Raw genomic sequence first — 22849 nt, forward strand, 5'->3', positions numbered from 1 at the left:
TGTTTCTCGATTCGGGAACAATAATTGCAGTAGTCAGGACAGGGTCTCCTTGATAAAGCGTCTGCATTGCCGTGAGACAACCCTTTTCGGTACTTGATCTCCATGTCATATTCCTGGAGCCGCTGTATCCACCTGGCTATCTGGCCTTCCGGATTTTTGAAGTTCAAAAGCCAAGTTAATGAGGCATGATCTGTCCGAAGCAGAAATTTTCGGCCGTAGAGGTAATGATGGAAGTGTTCTATAGCTTTCACTATGGCCAGTAACTCCTTTCTGGTGACGCAGTAATTTCGCTCCGACTTTGATAAGCATTTGCTCCAGTAAGCGATGACATGTTCATTTCCGTCAATTTCTTGGGATAAAACAGCTCCGATGCCCTCGTTGCTCGCATCAGTGTCCAGGATGAAGGATTTTTCAGGCTGAGGATAGGCGAGGATAGGCGTTGATGTTAAAGCCTCCTTCAGTCGTAGAAATGCATCTTCGCATTCCTTGGACCATTCAAACTTTTGCTTGCTCTCCGTCAGCTTATGCAAAGGTCGTGCAATGTTGGAAAAACCCTTTACAAACTTCCTGTAGTACGTGCAGAGCCCCAGGAAACTTCGCAGCTGATGGATGTTTTCGGGACGACTCCAACTCCTGACCGCAGATACCTTCTCTGGATCGGTTTGCACACCCTCAGAAGAGATGATGTGACCAAGGTAGTTCACTTCCCGGCGGAACAAATTACATTTGGACGGGCTTAACTTCAGATTGGCTTCCTTAAGCTTTTGCAGCACCTTCCTAAGATTTGCCAGATGTTCTTCGAAGCTGCGTCCCACGATCATGATATCGTCTAAGTAGACCAGACAGGATTCGTAAGAAAGTCCTCTTAACACTGTCTCCATAAGACGCTCGAACGTAGCTGGTGCATTGCAGAGGCCGAAGGGCATCACTTTAAACTGCCATAAGCCTTGTCCAGTTGTAAATGCTGTCTTCTCTCGGTCGTCAGGGTGTATTTCAACCTGCCAGTAGCCGCTCTTCAAGTCCAGGGTCGAAAACCACTTGTGTCCGGAAAGAGTGTCCAAGGTGTCGTCTATCCGTGGAAGAGGGTAGCTGTCTTTCTTGGTGATTTCATTCAGCCGTCGGTAATCGACACAAAATCTGGTGGAGCCATCTTTCTTTCGGACCAAGACGATGGGAGAGGCCCAAGGACTGGATGAAGGTTCGATGACATCATTCTCCTTCATCTCTTTCAGGAGGGTCTCAACTTCTTCCTTCTTGGCGAATGGTAGTCGTCTTGGATGCTGCTTAATAGGGGGGTGTTCTCCAGTGTAAATCCTATGCTGCGTTAAATTCGTACGGCCGACATCCTCCGATGCTGATGAAAACAGATGCTTGAAGTCATCCACCAATTGTTCCGCAGCAGTTCTTTGATCTTTCGATAATGCCGCACTCCCAATTAACTTCGATGTCAAGGACTCAGAAGACACAGTCTCAGGGGAATTGATTCTTCTAATGATGCAGTTTACTGGAGTACAAGTTGCCAACACATCACCTTTTCGGATATTCCTGGGCCTTTCACTCACGTTGGCGACTCTCACGGGAATTACATCCTTAGAAAGATCCACAAGCGTAGATGCTACCAGCACTCCTTTTAGGCTATTGCTTAGGTTAGGGTATTCAATGAGTCCAAATCGAAAACTATTGGTTTCTTCAATGGAGCCAGGTATTAATGATTCTGACCTTGAGGGAATCGATAAATCTGTTTGGGCTATTATTTGATGAGCGGATTTTACATCACTTTCTGCAGGGAAAACGGCTATGTCTTCTCTCATCGAGTGCAGCTCATTAGTCTTGAAGTCGAGAGTGAAGTCATATTTCTTCAAAAAGTCTAATCCGAGAATGAAGGGGTCCGTGATATCAGCGACGAATGCCGTATGATGGTAGGTGGCATTCCCAAACACTATTTCCAAGTCCACTTTACCGTCAATCTCGATTTTGTCACCTGTCACAGTCTGGAGACTTACGCGTGGCGATGTCCACAGCAGTTTCAATCCAAATTCACGAGCCACATCTGTCCTAACGATTGTCACATTGGCTCCAGTGTCGACAATCAGTTTGCAAGGATTCCCATTTACATGGGCGTAAATGAAAAGTCCATCACTGCCACTACTAGAAGAGGAAATCTGCAGAGCTCTGGTGGTGGTGATTTCCTTCCCTCGCGTAGCTTGGCGAGCCGGACAACTCCTTCGCAGGTGTCCTTCACTACCGCATTTCCAGCACTTCTGCTCTTGTTTCTTTTGGACTGTTATGCTGCTCAAATGTCTTGTCAAGTCACCGAGTTGTCTCTCAAGTTCAGCGAGGTGGGACGACCTGGAATCAGACTCATCAGCTTCCTGAGTCCGGATTAGATGGCGATCCTTGCGGGTTGCTTGCTGGGCGGCCTCCAACTTCATCGCATACACAACAGCAGAACTCAGGTCTTTGACATCCGCCATCCGTAGGGCTTTCTGGATTTCCGGATCTCGAACCCCGTCGATGTAGTAGTTGAGTGCCAGGTTGTCTCGAACATCCGCAGGGCAGTCGTAAAAAGCAAGATGAGACAGTCTCTCGATGTCCGCCGCAAGCTCTTGCAGGGTTTCCCCAGTTTTCTGGAAACGGGACTTCAACTGGAGTCGGCTGAAATCTTTCTGGCACTTCTCACCGAAGCGAAGCTCCAACGCAGCTGTGAGGGCGGCGAAATCCAGGCGCTGGCTGTCCGGAAGGGTCTGGAGAATGTCCGCTGCGTCACCTCTCAGGGATGCTGCAAGATGACAGGCCTTGGTAGCAGAGTCCCATCCGTTCGCTTCCGCCACTATCATGAATTGAGTTTTGTAAACCTGCCACGAAGTTTTCCCATCAAATGTGGCAAGTTTAATGGACGGTCGAGCAACCGATGTGGGAGCGCCAAACTGTACAGAGCTGCTTTCCGCGATCGCCAATCTCCTTTCCATGTTTTTAATTTTCTCATCCACATGATTTTCAACTGTTGCGATACGGTTTTCTACTGTTTCAAACTTTTCATCAAAAGCATCAACTCGATGCTCTATCTCATTAAATTTGTTTTCCATCACAGTCTTTACCAAAGTAAGGTCGTTTTTAATTTCCTCTTGGTTAGAAGCTAAATCATTTTTCAGTACCATTAAATCACTTTTCAATTGTTCTTGATTAGCCGCAATGTCATTTTTTAATTGTTCTTGATTTGCAGTAAAACTTGCAGTCAAATCACTGTTTAATTGTTCTTGATTAGCCGCCATATCATTTTTTAATCGTTCTTGATTAGTCGCCATATCATTTTTTAATTGTTCTTGATTAGCCGCCATATCATTTTTTAATTGTTCTTGATTAGCCGCCATATCATTTTTTAATTGCTCTTGATTAGCCGCAAACTTTCAGCCAAGTCACTTTTCGCAGCATTAATTGCTTCCAGAAGTTGTTTTAATTGGTCATCCATTGCGCGAGTAATCACCATAAGAACAAAGTCTATAAATTCAAACAGTCTTTATGAAAAAATGTCCAAAGTCACACTTACTCCAAGAAAGTCCAGAAGAAGCCCCACGTTGGGCGCCAATTGTAACGGATTCGGTGCGACTTCCACTTTCTTGAAATGAAGAAACAGTTCTTGATAAAAACACAGGAAATTTATTTACACTATGTACAGGAAAGATCTTCAACAACTGCTAAATTATTCATCAGCAATTAAGCAATTATCACACAACACCGTAAACTCAACGTTTACACACGTATTTACTTCCAAATACGAAAACAACACAGCGAAAATGCCTCGCAATAAACAGAGCAAAAATGCACTCAGTTCGAAATCTCAATCGAAACTAACTGTTTATCCATCGCTAACGGCTTAAATACACCGAAAAGAAATTTCTCAAATATTCCACACGCTTCTGTAAAGTAGTAGACCGTTATCAATGAAAAGAAAGAAAATAGGGGTCGTATAATTTAGCCGAATGAAAAAGGGGTTGTATATTCATTACGGGAAACTATTTACAGGTTACGTTCCTACAATAATTACTATTTACAGGATTTGTAACAATATAAATAGAAGCAGTCATAACTTGACATTAATTACACACACAATCGTATATGGAATTGATTTAATGAGTATTTTGAACAGAAGGGAATAACTTTGGTTTTCATTCTTGTTTACTTTTGAGTTTCAAGGAAATGGCCCGGAACCGGATTCAACCTTTAAATAAGAAAGACATCGAATGATGCAGCGACAATAAAATTACTTACTTTCATAACCGTACTTTATAAGTAATATTTTTAAAAAGAATGCTAACACGCTATGTTTCCTTTCTAGGGAGATTAAAACAAGCTATCAGTAATCAATGAATTCCTGAAATGGCCACGGCCCACCCGGGGCTGTCGTACCACTTAAGAAGAAGCACAGTAATAATAAACATAAATTGTGAAATCATAATGTTGTTCTAACGTTTTTATAAGATTGTTTATTTAAATTGCTAAATGAAAAATTTTGTGTAGTTAATCAAGAAACACGTATTATTTTGATAAATAAATATTATTTTTAAAATCATACTCACTACAAGAGCGAAAAACAATATTCCTTCGTTTTGATTAGTGCAAGAAAACTTTTTGAAACTCGTGATTTTTAGCATAAAACCTAACAGGTTTGAACAGAATCTTTGTTTCTTCTAAAATTGAGTCATCTCAACATACTATTTTTTCTTTCGAGGAATTGTTAATGTGTGTGTGTGTAGTGTACTGCTATAATCTAAGTTGGTGGGGGGGGGGGGATCTGCCCTGACGTTAGAGGCCTGTGCCCCCCCCCCAAATGTTTCGTCACGCTACGCCTCTGCTCCCCTCCCCCTCTAACTTAACTGTCACAGGTGCTATGAACTCAGTCAATTATACAATATTAGCTGTAAACTCCTTTGATAGGGAACATTTTAATATAATTAGGATTTTGGTGCAATATGCAAATTGTTATCAATTATCAGTTCATTCAGGCAAAATTAACAAGGCCAAAAAAAAAAGAGAAATTTTTTTTTTTTAGAGCTCAGAATATATTATTATTATTAGCATACAAATGAACTCACACATATTAGACTATAATGATTTAGTACAGTTAAGGAGTGACACAAGCTCGGAGCATAAAACAATCGAAATGGAACAGCTTACAGTTCCTGGGGCCAATGACTACTGATTGCGAGTAGTTGGTGGTAGACAAACGTGTCATTTCAATTTTTTCTTGGAAATGGGGGGGGGGGGGGGAGTGTGCAAAGGGCTGACACTGGTCGCTCAAATGCTCACGAGCCCCACAGAGCATAGGAGCAGTGACTCAACATCTTCCCACCCATTCTTTCCCCTTTTTATTTTTTTTTTATAAAACTAAAAACTGAGACAGATGAAGGTGAAATTACAAATTAAATGAAAAGGATTATATTCTTTCCTGAGATAAAATGTATTTCTTAGATAATTAAATGGTAGTATTTTTTGCAGATTTTATCACGACATTTTTATTGTTAATAAAATAATAGTTTAAAAAACCAAAAAAAAAAAAAAAAAAAAAAAAAACACGCTTTCGTAGCAAAATAACTAAAAAGTGAAAAATAACCTTTGGATGATAGTTGTTGACCAATCACTTAATTTTAATGTAATACAAAAAACTGTGGGGTGCTGTCTATTTACATTTTTGCATGGACAACAAATGGAAGAAATTCAAAACAACTGATAAGAAGCCCCCCACGCTTTCTTGTATTACATTAAAATTAAGTGATTGGTCAACTACTATCATCCAAAGATTATTTTTCACTTTTTAGTTATTTTGCTAAGAAAGCGTGTTTTTTTTTTTTTTTTTTGGTTTTTTAAACTATTATTTTATTTTCTTCTTTTTAGTTTAACTTGTTTTACGAAAAAATATTCATTTCCACATTGTTCAAAATCTTTTATGTTCATGAAATTTGCCAAAAAAAAAAAAGCAAATTCATCTCAGTCATCGATGTATGTGTGCGGAAATCATTTCTACATTACTTTGAAAATTTGAGATGCATTTGAATAAAAGTTTTGTTCAACAATGGTCTGATCAGCAATGAATTTCCAGTTGAAGGCTCACCTAAATTTTGTCATGAAATTAGTTAAAAACAATTATATTTCATGTTCTAATTACCTTGAAACATTGGAACAAATTTTGTCTGATGCAGAAATATTAAAGGTTTTTGTAGATATTTTTAAATAATTTTTGCGAGCATTTTTTAATGTATTTTTTAAAAATTTTCCTTTTTCACATTGTTGGATTTATGCCAAAATTTTGATTAAAATTGGAGGAAACTAACAATTAGAAGAGTTAATTAATTAATTTGATTATAGAATATTGCATTGTCATCGGGTCTGAGGTCGCGTGCCAAATTTCAAAAGAATCCGATCGCAGGAAGTGGGCGAAATTTGAGCTGCAAGATTCCGTTACAAGATACATACATACATACAGGTGAAGCTAATAAAAGCGTGTTAAAAAACTTTATGAACTAACCAAAATCTTCAACATTGTTCAGAGAAAACCAATAAATTAAAACATCAACAACATAAGAGAAGCACGCTCAGATCGTATTTCAGTCTCAAGAATATAAAAAAAAAATCAACAGTCAAAGAAACTCATTTTGAAACAGCATGTATTATCTACCATGTTTAAATCTGTTCTGCGTCTCTTTCAATGTGAGTTTATTGCGAATGTTTACAGCAAGCAGAATTTTCCAAACATAACAACAATACAGACGTAAATTAAGATTCAGAAGAAACCCTACGAAAACGAAAATATTTCACGCATTGCAATTTCTACCTCACAATTTAAAGGGGCGGCTTTGTTTACATTTTACTCGGGGTTGCTTTAATGTATCCAGGTTACCATGATGTTTAATAGAACGCGCTCGTTTTTATTTCTCATTTCGCAAATATTTTTTTTTTTTTTATTTCCAATGGCTGGCAGCAAGAAAAGGTTACAAAGAACAAAATAGTAGAAACAAACACAATACACAGAACAAGGAAAAATACAGAAACAATAGGGTGAAATATTTAGCTGCCGATACGCTCTCTTGCTTCCCAATAACGGTCACACAGGCTACGTCTGGAAAGCTGGGTGCAAGTGTGCAGGTGACGAATGTCCATTTCTTCGTTTGAATTGCAAAGGGGACAATTGGGACTCTTCATAATCCTTAAGCGGTAAAGATGTTTTGGTAAACAGTCATGGCCAGTTAAAAGTCGAAACAAAGCCACTGACTCTGCTCTTGGTGCTGAAGGGACAAAATCACGGTTTATAAACCCAGGGCCTGATCAAGCCAAAGTGGTGCCCAGGTCCAGGAAAAATTTGTTGCTCCTCTTGCAAGATAATCCGTACATTTTCGAAGTTGTAGTTACAAAAAAAAAAGTGCAGAAAGAAAGAAATTTACCCTATTTTGATGCCCCTAAAATTGTGGTGCCCAGGTCCATGGACCCGCTGGACCATGCATTAATCAGGCCCTGTATAAACCAAACTTTGTGGTTGCTTCTAGCTTTTAGGTCTTGCCAAAAAAAAAAAAAACTCTTGATTTTTTCCTTATATATAACTTTATTGCATTGAATGTGACTGGCTCATTTGGTAGTTGAATAATAGCAGACCCCCTCTTGGCCAGAGCATCAGCAAGCTCATTTCCTCTAATCCCACAGTGTGCAGGGATCCACTGCAACACCACTTTTATATTCTGCTGCACCAGATCGTTAATGAAACTGCGACATTCAGAAATTTCCTGCGATTTGCAGCTCTTTATCGATGCTATCGCCTCAATAGCCGCATGAGAATCCGATAGGACAACGCATCCCTTAAGTTTAAAATCACGGTATTTCAACTGATCTAGAGCCAGGTGTATAGCTTTTACCTCTCCATCGAAAGCAGAGGCATATTTACCAACAGGAATAGAAAAAGAAAAGTGCTCACTGTAGACGCCTGCACCTGCATTTATATGGTCTGCTACTCTTGACCCATCGGTATATAAATGTATCCATTCACTTTCGGGGTATTTAGTGTAAATCGTCTCCAGAGCAATGGCCCTAAGAACTACTTGGTCAGTCTCACTCTTTAAAACAGGCTGTATCAAATTTAAATCATAATTCACTGGTTCGTATTCGCATGGGTTTGTTGGTAAAGGGAGCGACTGTAGGTTAGAATTGATGTCATACGTTCGTTTTGTATCAAGCGCAAACTGCACAAACCCCTTTTGCGTTTTGAGAGATCTCGGGTGCAACTCCGGTTTCCATTCGTTTCTAAATGGTATTCTTTGCATTTTTTCAAATAAAAGTAGAGTTTTCTCCTCTATGTATGATTTTATTGATCTGAAATTAGTAAATAAAAACAATGCATCCAGTGGTGTTGATTTCACGGCTCCTGTTATTAGGCGGAGTGCTTGGTTATGTATAGTTTCAACTCTGTTCAGGACATGTTTTGATGCAGTGCTCAGTACCTCACAGCAATAGCTCATTAATGGGAGAACAAACGTCCTATAGGTAATTTCAAGCGTATTACGACTACAGCCCCATTTGCAGCCCGCTAAGCGTTTCAATACGTTTAAACGTCTGCATACCTTTTCAACAGTCTTCTCAACGTGGGATTTCCAATTAAGCTTGCTGTCAAAAGTTACTCCCAAATAATCATATTCATCAGTATGGGATAGAATATCCTGTTTAAATTTTATTTCAGGTTTTATTTTCTTATGTGCAATCGAAAACGTCTGAACAGCTGACTTTGAAGCATTTAAAAACATGTTATTATTATCACACCAACTGGACAATGCCCCCATAGCTCTGTTAAGTGTCTCCTCAATGTTCTTAACTCCATTGCGTTTTTTAGTTTCAGTCCATATGACCAATTATTTCGCCAATGTACTGTAATTGGTTTTGTTCGGCGATCCTAACCGGTCGACCACTGAGTAACCGGTTGCTAACCACTGCATTTTATCATCAACCGGTTACCGTATTAATATGTTGATTAGTTGATTGAAGCACATGATCATTAGATGTCACGTGATCGATTAACTGGTAGCTACCAGTTGAGCTCATCGAACGCAAGCATTCCTTGCGTTCGACAAATCTCACCGGTCAACCGGTTACTAACCGCAGCGTTCTATGATCAACTTTATGCATAACATCGAATTTATCTGTTGAATTATGTAATATGTGTGAAATAATGACGAATTCTCATAAATTACAATTTAGTAAATTTGAAAAAGTAAATTGTATTTCAGATTGATTTGAATAATCATGAACGGGAGCAGGGTTTGTTAATATTCATATTGTACTCAGTAAGATTTAGTTATCAGTGACTAAAAAACATGTTTTTAATTTTAGCTAAGACCAACATTTCTTTTTAAACTAATTAAATGCGGTAGAAACTTATTATACCTCAAAGATTGAGGGATATATTTTGCACTTGGCTCATAACTTAACCATGGTATAACATTGTTCATTATTGCCTTCCCATTAGGCAACAAATTATAAAAATTAAAATGAAGAAAATGCGTTTTACTTGGGTGTTATTGTTTGACAGCTGTACTTTACATGTTATATTTTTTCCCCGTTATAAAACTCGGGCAAGAGAGGAGAAAAATTATAGGAACATTACATGAAAATTCCAACTTTGTTTTGTACATGCATATTAAATGCTGTCATAATTTATTTTGTCGGCTAAGGTTGCAGAGTGCTCAGGGGGATGAGACCCTGGACCTGGAGAAGGGCACCCATTTCAATCTTTAAAGTAATTGTGTGTTTAGTATTATTATTTGCATCTGCAATAGTTAATCAAGCATTCTTTCATAATTTAACACATATACATTACATGATATCAGGCCTGGCTCCTGGGGTAGGCAATCGCCTAGTGCAGCAGATTTTAGGGGTAGAAAATTTCAAAGTTGAAACATTTTTTTCTTTTAATTATGAATAACTGTTTCAGCGTCATAAGATTCACTGCTTCAATGCAATATATATATATATATATATATATATATATATATATATATATATATATATATATATATATATATATATATATATATTTAAGAGTGTGTACCAGTGCTTGAATATGCTACACATAGTTTGGAATTGAACTAGAAATTCAATTTAATTTTAGAGGTGGCAAATTGCATGATTTGAAAGTCTTTTGAAAATATTAATATCTGTTTCTATGGCATAAGATGCACTACTTTAATGTTAAAATTAAAGTGTGTACCAGTGCTTGGATATGCAAAAATCAGTTTAGAATTTAACTAGAAACTCGCTTTAATTTTAAGCACTTTACTATTATTTTTATTTTATTAATATATTATTATTTTATTATTCAATGGGGGGGGGGGCACTTGTCAATATCGCCTAGGGCTGCAGAACTACTAGAGCCGCGCTACATGATATAAAAAGTAGTTGTGCACAATTCTTTAATCTTTTTGCTATCTACATAAGATTTAATTCAAAGGGAGCTGTAAAATGAATGAACATTATGGTCAATAGCCAGAAAGTAAAAAATTCCATGCTGAGAATGATAATATGACTAAAAACCAAATGTTCCAGAAGAGAACTTTAATGCCCCCTAGTTGTAATCATTAAAAGTCCCTAATTTTTTGTAGGAACAATTTAAAAAAAAATTATTTTTTGTGTAGTCTTATTTTTTTTTCTTGTCTATCCAATAAACAGACGTGCTGAAAAACTTTGAAATTTGATAGTGAGCAGAGTTATTATAGGGGCTCATGTGAACAATTGAAGACTTTTTTTTTAATGTCATAAAGTAAAGAAACTTTTTAAAAAAATCTCAAAAAATTCCATGACATAAAGAAAATACTTAATAGGGACGTTAATGGGGAAGTTCGTCATAGTTCATAGACTAATGTGCACCTAACCTTATTAAATGGGATGATTTACGAAAATTCTTAATTCCAATTTGCATTGTTTTGACCTAAATTACCCTTCATCTTCATTTCAAATTTTAGCGTATACACTTTTTTTTTTTAAATTTTCTGCTAACTACCTTCTGTTTCCACTAGTACAACGCTGTACATGTATAAACAAACCATGTCATGATTCACATCATGTGGTATGTAAACCAATCAAATAAAATAATGTGGTGTATAAACCAAAATATAGTCCAAGTGGTGTATACCAGCTAAGAAAATGTATTTCTGTTTCCACTAGTACAACGCTGTACATATATAAACAAACCATGTCATGATTCACACCATGTGGTATATAAGCCAATCTAATAAAATTATGTGGTTTATAAACCAAAATATAGTCCAAGTGGTGTATACCAGCTAAGAAAATGTATATCTGAAAAACATAGAGCAGATCAAATTCATCTAAAGTCAAACCCAGTAGCGAATTTACCATGTGTCGCAACTGTAAAGGGGATCCGAAAGACGCACAAAAGTGCACATGATTAATGCTTTACATAGTTCTGTTTTAGACAGGGCCTCCAACTTTGTATTCTGACGGGCTCTAAATCTAAAACCGCAACTGGTCAAACCATCTATTTTTTTCCCAAAATTAGGGCCTGGTTAAGACATCAGGGAGCCCTGTGTGGTCAACTCTTACAATTTTAGCCATTGACGAAATCAATTTGAAAAAAAAAAAAAGCCGTTTGGGGCCACGGCCTAGTTGACCTATTCAGTAATCATGCAATGCCTGAAATTAAATGAAAAATTAGGTATACCAATAATTACCAAAAATCGCAATCATGAAATCGAAACTTTTTGAAAAACCGCGATAAAAAAAAAACGAAAGCTTTTCATACACGAGTATAAACTTAACATTTACTTTCATTTTTATATTCGCAACTCCAACGAACTATAGGGGGCACCGAAGTCACTGTCTAATGGCGGACTTAAAAACCAAAACAAACGCACATGGTAACGAAGAAAATGCTAAAAGTGTTGTGATTTTTGTTCGTACGTATGATTTTTTCGCTTTATTCTTTTTAAATTAATTTTCAAAGTCTTGTGGATATTCTGGCCCACGTAGAAAGAAATGAGAATTCAAGAAGCATTACTAAACGTCAAAGATTAATGCAAACTACGTAGTTCGTAGTTCTAAGCAGCTATTTCCACGATTTTGAATTCGATATTTATCAATTCTTGATAAAACTAAATAATAACTGTGGCCTGACAAGAATAACAATTAATGCTAGAAAATTCAATATGACATTACAAATTGTTATCGAAAGAAGATGATACTTTTTTGCCTTGCTTGGCTAGCGCTTATTGTTTTCCATTTGTAGCCGAGTTATTTCTCTCGAATTCCCGAATCGGTTAATTTAAAAATTTTCTGTTTCGATTTTTCTAATTTCTGAGTTACGATTTAATTGTGTCATGTTATACAAATCATCAACAAAATTCTCACGGATATATGGTGGTAGTTTTCTTTTCAGTTGTTGACCATTATTTCTTTTCACTTATCGAATTCTGTAATCCTACTACCATTTTATTCCACTCATGATAAAAATTAAAAATGGTTTAACTAAAAACGCGAAATCTCGCCAAGGCTACTTTCCTCGCACTATACTAAAATTATAACCCTAAACAAATTTGGCGAACCCTTTCAGCTGAGAATAAAAGGAATAAAGTAAATTCTTTCTCGGTTATTCATTTTGTTCTACGTTAATATATTCAAGAAAATACTTTGCATACTGTCCATTCCAACTAAATGCTGCTGTAAAATATGGTAAGTTTAATTAATTTAAGATTAAAAAGAACCCCATATAAATTCATACAAAACAATAAAAATTTTTACCTTGTATAACGTTATCCAAGTTTGTTAATCCAGAATTTTCGCTTTCACCAATTATTAAGGAAATAATGAAAACTAACATTATTTTGAGAAGCTCGAGAATACTACTAAGGGACGAATTAATTTCTGTAGCTGAAAGCAAACTAAGACACACTGATTGCGTTAATAAATACTCAGAACAAACTGCCTGTGTTTACGTCAACAGACACACGTGGAACGCAACGTGGCAATGTTTTAGTTTCATTTGCAGTTTTGTAAATCACCGCAAGGTAGCGTATTCGAGCGCTGGAGTTCCGAATATTTCCATTTCAATTTTCTTCATTTTAGTCCATTTATTTCCCCAAAAATGCAGTGAAGTTTTACCGATTTTCTTCAGGCCATCTTACTGACCATATTCCTTGAATAGAGAGAGCGACCCATATAAACGAAATTAAAAACTTTTATTTTCTAAATGTATTCATTTTCTGTTTTTATATTCTGTTTTGTTCTAAATTCCAGCGCATGGCAGTCCAGTTCCTGCACTTGTTTGCAATTTTTTTTTTTTTTTTTTTTCAAAGTTGTCCATTAAGAATGATGACGTACCCCTTCAGATGTTACAGAGCACCTACAAATTGTCCAAAACTTCTAAAAATCTCAATGACGCAGTCTGCATCGTGTTTTTTTCTCATTATCGACGGGATCCTGTCTATTTACGCATTAATTTAATTTCTGAAGACTTAGTGCAATTTTTTCTGGCCAAGCCACTGGCTCTTATAACACTTTTTAAATTAGAAATGAGGCCTTGCCCCGAACCTAGACTAGTGTATTACATATAACAGCAAAAAACAAAATAACATAAAATGTATTTTTTGCACTCAGTTTTAGTTGCCCTGCGTTTTCAAAATATCCCGCTTCTTGTTTTTTAGAGACGGGACGTCAGTGTATGTGTGTGTGTGTGTTTTTTTGGGGGGAAGGGGGGGGGGGGGCATTTAAAGGTATTTTTCAACACTCAGCGCAAGTGATTTTTTTAAAATAAAAATTTAAAATTAGGAACATTTTACATTCTCAAGTAGTTTAGATTATTCTGGAGGCCTAATGATTAAGCATTTAACCTTCAATTCTCGCGACATATCATCATCGTGAGCACGTGAGCCCTAAAAATTGGGGGCACAGGGCCGCAGTCCCATCTATAGAGTCCCTATATGAAATAAGTTTGGAGCATTCGATTCTCTCCCTACTCTTCTGATGATGCTCATGGAAGCATTAATTAAAATTTTACCAACTTTTCTCAGTTTCTTGTTCATTATTATTATTTTAATTGTCATTATCCGATTTTTAAGAAAAAAAGACTCTGCGAATGACCTACTTGATCTGTACAATCCAGAAAACACCAAAAATGAATTCACATAAAACGTAAAAAAAAGTTAATTTAATTACATTATGCGATGTTTACTCTTGTTTACGATTTTTTCAAGGCTTTTTTTATGTTTTAAAAGTGAAAAATACTAATTTAAAAAATATTATTACTGTGAAGAATTTCTATTTATACCATTTTTAACTGTGACCCAGTTAAGTGCTTGTTCTGTCTTTATCCATATCTTCGAAGTGAATAATTAGAATCTTTCAACTAAGCGATAAGTTGCCAAATATGGTAACCCTGCAGCGTTTCCTGTTCCTATTATTAGTCAGACTACGGAAACATTGGGCACCGAGCATTTTAGGCCCCGGGAATACTGGGCACAATATGCTCGGCGCCCAAAGTTTTCGGCGCCCAAAGTTCCCGGCGTCCAAAATGCTCGGCGCCCAATGTTCCCGGCGCCCAAAATACTCGGCGCCCAATATGCGGCGCCAATCTTCCCAGACCGCCGTGTTCCGGTGTTCCTTCCTGTTATCATACCTCCAGGATGGGGGGAGGGAGATAAAAAACAATGTGACGTCATCAGCCGATCGATTTCCGGGCAGCCGGCAGCGCAGTCACTTGTTACTGTTTTTGTTTTGCTGGCGAAGAGGCAAAGTTGTGGGTTTTTCAAATGTTGTAAAAATGGATCGTGTTGATGTAAGATATGTATTTTTTTTATTCGTTTCATAATTTTTACAACCGGTGGTAAAAAAGTTTTCAGTTAATTGAAATAGTGTGTTGCTATAGGAAGATTTTCGTTTTTTCTGAAGTAGTGTATTGAAAAAAAATATATATGCTGGGTTTTTGGATGGTTCTCTAATGAAGCCTTCTTTTTACTTTCTTCTACTATATCTAATACAGTGGCTCTCAAAAGTCTTCGTACCCCTTGAGATTTTGTAGTAAAACCAAAATAACGCAAAACTGAATTCGAATATGAAGTCCAATTTTTTTTTCGCATCATTCCTATGCCATTCTGAATAAAACCCAGTAGTGTTTTTCAAAATATTGCCAGATTTTATTTTTGAAATTTGTCAAAAAACGAAGAGACAGAGAAAAAATACGCCACAAAAGTCATCGTACACTGAAATATTTTCGAATAAATTCATGATTAAAATTATCATATGTCGTTTCTTATTATTTTTGCATTGTATTGACCCTTAAAAGTCATTTGGCTTTAATTTTTTGTTTATTCATTCCCTAATATTCTGCTTATTATTTTTAAATGGCTGGTATGCGTAGAAAACAACAAACACGATTCGAAATTTGTTTTTTTCCCCTCACAGTAGCCACAAATTGGTTTGAAATGTTCCTAAATTAGTTAATTTATACCATTCTGTAGTGAAGTGCTTGATAAAATGCTTTTAAGACAAGAATCGGATCGAAAACAAGGTAAGAAAAGGTCAACTGGCAATGGTAACAAAGCGTGATCGGAGGTTTACAGTTAAAGAAATTATGAAAAATGCGCATTTGAGTGCTGAAAAAGTTTCTGCATAGTTGAATGAAACATTTTACGTTTAATTTTCACCTAAAATTGTTCGCCAAGTTCTCTGGTTAGTTGCATTAAAGGGGACTTCTTCCCGCAGAAATTTTTTTGTTCATGCGAAAAACACTAAGCTCACGCTTTCCGTCGTAAAATAAATGATAAATAAGCTCAAAACGTTTTGGAACAAAGTCGTACTTATGGAGGAAAATAAATTCAATATTTTGGTTTGAATTGTTGTATAATTGTCAATAGAAGAAAAAATGAGGAATTTAATCTTAAGAACTTAGCTGGATCCGTTAATCAGGACGGTGAGGTGTTCTTGGGTGAGGGTGCATAACTGTAACAGGACTTAGAAATTTTGAATTTTTTGATGAAATAATGAATCATGCTGTTCATTTAAATATTTTAAAAAACAATTTCAAATTATCAGCCCAAAATTTGGTAATTGGAAACAACTTTGTTTTTTATCAAAATAACGATAAGAAGTACACGTTTGCGGTTGGAGCCTCCAAAATTGTCTTTAAACTTAAAAATATCTCCTCAATCGCCAGATTTAAACTTAATGGAACATATTTGTAGATATCTGGTAGCTAGATTACGAAAATAGACCATTGAATCGAAAAGCGAACTAGAAACAGTAAGACTCGAAGTGCGGCTGAATACTTACTCAGAAATCGCAGAAAAAAAGAAAGAAAAAACAATGAAATCTATTCCCAGACGTTTAAAAGCTGTTGTTGATACTCCATGATACTCTACTAAATAATAATTTTATAAAAAGTTAGATTATCTACTAATCTTTTTAGATTTTTTCAAAGTGTATGAAGATTTTTGTGAGATAAAATTTCCGGCACTTTTTGGTTTTTGATTTTTAAACAATTAAGTTTTAATGGTTTTTTTAAAAATTTCGTGTAATTTTGTTAAAAATAGATTATATATCTTATAATTAAATACCTATTCTGAAATATTAATTCTAACCAATGCATAGGGGCCTATTTCATTGAAAGTTGTAGGTGTACGAACACTTTTGGGAGCCACTGTATATAGAAGAAAGTATTGGATTCGTGCAAATTTTCGAATTTTGACGGATTTGAACGTTTTGAGGTGTGCTGAGTCCATTTCGACTTTTTTTGGAAAATGTCTGTCTGTCTGTGTGTGTCCGTGTGTCACGTCTGTGTGTGACCAGTTTTTTGTGGCCGCTCTACAGCAAAAACTACCGCATGAAATCGAACGAAATTTGGTACATGTGCCCCTATGTGAACTTGTGCCCATTGGTTTTTGGCACAAATTCTTCCAAGAGGGGTGGAGCAATGGGACGTTTTTTGAGTTACGCGTGCTTGCTATTCCTCAGGAAGTAACTGGCGGAATCAAACAAAATTTGGTCCATATGTTGACATTAACAGGAACAGGTGCTGATTCAATTTTGGTGTCAATAACTCAAACGGTGGTTGAGCTATAGAACGTTTTTTGTCGTCGATTGTGACTGCTGTATCTCAAGAAATAATGAACGGAATGAAAGAAAAATTTATCGGCAAGTAGCCCTTAGTGGGTATAAGAGCTGATTTTATTTTGGTGTCAACAGCTAAAAAGGGGGTAGCGCAATCGCCCGTTCTTTTTTTCCATTGTGAGTGCCCTAACTCAAGAAGTAATGCTACGTTCTGGTTGAAATTTGGAATATATGTGAATCCATATGTAAACAGGCTTTGGTTCAATTTTGACTCCAATCGCTCCAAGAGGTGTTAATTTTTTTTGAATAAAAATAGCTTTATTAATGCAACAATAAGAAAGATAAATCGTAATAGACTGTCATCTGCGTATTTCTCGTGATTTTAATTGTATGGAAATGATCGGAAATATTATCTCAATGATTTAAAATGTTTAACTGTTGCCATTTCATGTTTGTTAACAAATAAAATATTTGTAATTAATTCAAGCAATGCTTTTAAAATAACTTTCAATTTTCGCTCTTTGCTTTGCTTTTGCAATAATTCAGACATTTGGATGGTTGTCAAGTTTTTGCATCTGTAATTTTGTTTTTGTTGGGAATATTGCTTCCTCGTCAAGCATGGGGAGGGATCAGAAAAAGGAAAAATATAGAAGAAAGTTTCGTGATGGCCACAACATACTAGTTTTATTCTGAGATACATTATAAGGTTTTACTGTGATTTAGGTAAGGTTGATTTAAGATTCCCATACAAAGAACAATTCTATTGAGCTTTGAGAACTGTTGAAGAATGAATTCTAACGCTTTTTATACGATATCCAATGGGTTGATAAATTTCATTTTCAATTACTAATTGGGAATATCCGAAGATCTCCTCACGAATAGATTGTATCCTCAGTGTAATTTTTGTGTTCATTTTTAGACTTCAGACCACATAACAAACTCGTTTTTTTTTTTTTAATTTACCAATAATGTTCCACGGTCTGTGATTTGAGTATTTATTAAATCATCTGTCGGATGTGATACTAGATAAATGGGGAATGGATTCCGCACTCTAATTTGCTTGCTTTAAAATTTAGCCTCACAGAGGTTGAAAATTCTGTAAGAAAACAAGAACTTACTAAGTTGTCAACAGCTAAACACTATTGAGACCCTGGTTTATTTAAAATTTCTAATCCCAAAATTATTTGCTGCTCTTCCACTTTGGGGAGTTGGATTTTTAGAAGTGTTTCCTGCACACAAGAGTTTAAATAATTTATGCAATGAGTCCTTATGCAGTCCTTCCTTGTGACGTGGACTTGTAAATGCCTATCAGGCAGATTTTTATAAATGGGCTCAAAATGTAAATTTATAAACCTTTGTACCATTTTTAATACTTATAATGACCCTAAACTAATATTTATATTATATAGAGGATATGAAAACACTCGACGTTAAATCCCGGTTATCACAAATTTGCCATTTCAACTGTGTTTGTGCGCGGACTTTGCTGATTTCGAAACTCTTGCTCAAACTAATGAAAAACATTTAAATTTGTTAATATGAGATAAGAACAGATAAAAATTAGAAATTACAAAGCTGTCTTTGATTTAGTTTTTACGCCTCGGTAAAGATTGAGTTTTGCGTCTTAATTATTAATGGATTTGGAGCCTGATTTTTCTATCAAACAAAGGCCCTTTTTAGGGTCAAATTTTTAACCTCAGAAGAGCGTACTCAATCTGCAGGATCACTTCCAATACAAAGCGGAACCCTCAACCTAAATACAAATGTATAATACTTAGTTGTTTACGCCTAACGTAAAATATCCGCAAAAGACGGATATTTGTAATATTCCGATCATTTTTGAAGTACATAACGTGTTTTACGTTTATGTTAAATAAATATTTCCATACCAATTAATATTTAAGTGTCATTTTTCTCTTTTCTTTATAAAGATTATCAGTTATTCATATCCGTAGTTTCATATAATGTATCCCGAAATCGCTGTGAAAATACTCTAATCGCATTCATTAATTTGTTGGGACTTTAGCACAACCTAAATATAAACAAGCAACACGAAATCTTAAAACAGAAAGCCCAAAAAGCTAAGTCCGTGCGCAAGCGCAGTTGAAATGGCAAATTTGTGATAACCGGGATTTAACGTTGAGTTATGAAAACTGTTCACGTGTGTCCCTACATGTTGTATTGTTCACAAGTGCCCCGTCACCTACCTTAAAACTAATTTTTAAAAATAAAGGTTTCTTAATTTAATTTTAAAATTTAAACATTGTCATAAATTTACTTGAATGTTCATATAATGGTTTGCAATAATTAAATTTATATTAGTTTGTTTAAAATATATTTTCACTTGAAGAAGACATCAATAAAATTACATACAACACCAGCTAAAACAAAGAGGTTGTCACCACAAAAACATAAACTTACTCATTGGTCCAAAAGTTTGACCAAGAAGTAGGACTTGTACTGCCATTACTTAAGAATTTTGAAAAAATTTTTGCTTGACATTATCCTAGTAAAACATACCATGTTCACATGTGCCCCGTCCTCACATGTGCCCCCTTTCCCCCTACTATCAAAATGAAAATTGATTTTTGGAAAAAAAAATATTGAAAATGAAAAATTTTACTCAGTGGAAGATACTATTGACATTTTTTATCCAAATTTCCAAATACTGTAATAATTATTTGTTATCTGACCATTTAAAAAAAAAAATGAAATGTGAAAACACTTTGAAGAATGGAAGTGTATGTAAAGCTTCAGACGCTATTGAACTGTAAAGATAAAAATCAATTATTTGGAAGACATTTGAGCTGAGTGAAAGAACCAAGGTTTGATCAAACCAAAATGACGCCCAGGATTCTGGTAAAAGATGGTTGCTTCCCACAAGAAAATCCGTACACTTTCACTTTAATGGGTTGAATACTAGGTTAAACATTAATACCTACATATAATAAACTAATCCTACCATAATGTATTCTAAAATTGTGATAATGAGAGATGTGCTAAAAAGATAAAAAATTAGGAAATTTACCCTATTGTGATGCCTTAAAATCTAAAAGTTTTGGTGTCTACTCCACATCCATAGATCCTTATAGAACTATGTGTTGATCAAGTCCTGGTAAGATTTGTCAGGATTGCTTTTTGAAATGTCGGATTTTCTTGACTTTTTGATCTTGTGTGATATTTATTTCAGTTCCGAAATTCATTGCGTTAAAGAAAAAAATGCACTAAAAATATTTTTTTTTTTTTTTAGGAAGAAGAAAGTAGAACTTTGCCTATGGATGAAAGTTTGCAAGTAATTTTTAAATCGCTTGTTGATCAACAGAATTATGAGACTGCTATGGATTTTTTGATTGCTATTGATCTGCAATATATTCCAAATGAACACACGCTTAAATTAGTGATCTTTGAGATACTGATGGTGAGTATGTGATATACTTTGCTGTTGCTTTTCATTTGAAAATGAGTTCATGTTAAGATTTAAAATGTAGCGTACAATTATTTCTCAACTTGAGTTTAGGAATTACATTACCCTTTTTTTCATTGTCAAAAGTGAAGCCTTCATAAAATTTTCTCTGTGCATTATAAATTGTAACTTAATGAGAAATCCATTTGTACAATTCTGTACCTCAGAGCCAAAAAGGACGTAAGTCACAACATGGTAATTTTACATGAGAAGGATGAAACTTTTTCTGGCACATGCAAAAGATGGGATGCCCACTCTTTTAACCCTGGTAGAAATTTGAAAACTATTTTTTTTTTAAAGAATTAAGTTCACATGGCTCGATGCGGAATAGGTTTCTACATACAATGCACTAATAAATGAAAAATCGCTACTTTTGTACTTACGTCAGTCTGATTTAATGTCTTTATCTGAAGTTTCTTACTTTGTCATTTTCTGAATTTCCTGTGCACTATTAGGATTTAAGGCAGTGGTTCTCAACTTTTTCACCACTGAGGACAAGACCACTTGGTACCGTTCCAAATCCTAGGCGTACCACATTAAAAAAAATAATATTTTCACAACAATTATATTTGGTGAAATAAAAAGATTCCAAGTTTTTGTGATCATGTACTCTAATTTTCGCCTCCATATCCAAGATGAATTTTCACTCGTTGTTCACAAATCACATGAAAATTGCTTGTGGACTATAGGTTGAGAATCGCTGAATTAAGGTATGCACTTTCTCAGCCATGACAAATCGGCATATTTCTTCTGCAGTGCAGGTTTTAGAGTACGTTAAATTAGTTGTGGAAAAATGTGTTGGTTTTAACAGGTGTGTGCAATTTTGCATCAGATGTACGCTTGAATAAATCATAGTGTTATTGTAAAGGCTCTGTACACGTACGCATACACATACAAACTTGTATTTTGCTACAGATTGTTAAGAGGACACCCAGATTTAGATTGCAATATTCATCTTACTTATTTTTGTTTAACTTGATTGGTAAATTCATGTTTTTTCTTTTGTTTAAAAATACTAACTTAGGGGAAAAAATTAGTTGCATTTATTTTACTGAACTAATGAGCTTATAGAAGTATCATGTTTCTTAAAAATTAATAATTTTAATAGAATTTCTGAAAAAAAAATTTTTTTTTTGAGAATGTAGCCCAGTGGTTGGGTAGTTGAATGATGAAATGAATGAAATGAAGGAGACGGGGGCTCAGCAGAGCCAAGCACTGCGACCAGAGGTCTATTGTACTAAACCCCAAACAAAAATCTTAAAAAAGACCAGTAGCCGTAGCAAAGATTAGCAGGCATTTAATGGGAATATCATAGATTTCCCAAGGATCAAGTAAGTGGCAGCCAAGGTGTTCAAACCTATAGGCAGAAAAGGTATCACAATCATACAGAATATGTGCAACAGTTTCCTCATGAAAGCGACAGCCTCTACAAATTGGGTCACCAGACACGTCCATAATAGTAAGATGCCGCTTCAAGGTACAGTGACCAGTAAGGAGGCCAATAGCTCTTCTGACGCTGTTGCGGTTCAGACTTAAGAGCTCCTTTGCCCTAATACTAGGGCAACCTCTATTAAGTTCTTTCGCCTGCCGCTGTCCATTAAGGTTGCGCCAGTTATTATACTGTTTTTTTACCAAAAATATAAAAAACAGCAGTTCTAATAAGATTTTTCGAAATCCCAATTGCTGGCTCAGGGCCAACAAAAGAGATATCAGAACCATTCTGAGCAAGATAGTCGGCCTTTTCAATTTCCCTGCACTCCAGAGTGTCCAGGTACCCAGCGAAGGGTAACCTTGTTCAGCTTTGCAAGATTGCAGAGCAAATTATAGCACTCTCAAACGATGTGGGATGTCATAACAACCTTCTTGAGTGCGTTTAAGGCAGCCTGACTATCAGAGCATATATGAACACAACGGTCTCTATAGTCACGACTCAGGCAAATACCACAACACACCAGGATAGCATAAATTTCAGCCTGAAAAACAGAAGTAAACTTGCCCAGAGGACAGGAATATTCAATACCATCACCGGGACAAAAAGCCCCAGCCCCAGCCCTTTCATTCATCTTAGAACCATCGGTGTACCAGAGAGTGCAATCTTTACCATGAGATAAGGTAACATCCCTCCAGTCACTCCTAGAAGGAAAGATAACCTGATATGGCTTATCAACAGCATACTCGCCAAGCAAGTAGTCACTTGGCAGGCCAGAAAGAGGATGGGTAAGTACATCCTCATCAAAGTACTTCCAGGAAAGGTAACAAGAGTAGGCTTTCCATTGATTTGAGCGTTTAAGCCTC

At 35.8% G+C, this 22849-nt stretch overlaps 1 protein-coding gene across 1 annotated transcript in view; it reads left to right on the plus strand.

Annotated features, from left to right (window-relative positions):
- The first annotated feature begins 14694 nt into the window (after positions 1-14694).
- The window catches only part of LOC129227304 (uncharacterized), a 47123-nt gene continuing 38968 nt past the window's right edge, over positions 14695-22849 (plus strand). Inside the window, exons 1-2 of the mRNA XM_054861844.1 lie at positions 14695-14821; positions 20342-20509. Coding sequence (XP_054717819.1) covers positions 14807-14821; positions 20342-20509 — 183 coding nt within the window. The 5' untranslated portion in view covers positions 14695-14806. The remainder of the gene's footprint in view (positions 14822-20341; positions 20510-22849) is intronic.

Source organism: Uloborus diversus, chromosome 8 (genome assembly GCF_026930045.1).
Source record: "Uloborus diversus isolate 005 chromosome 8, Udiv.v.3.1, whole genome shotgun sequence".
NCBI classification, from domain to species: domain Eukaryota; kingdom Metazoa; phylum Arthropoda; class Arachnida; order Araneae; family Uloboridae; genus Uloborus; species Uloborus diversus.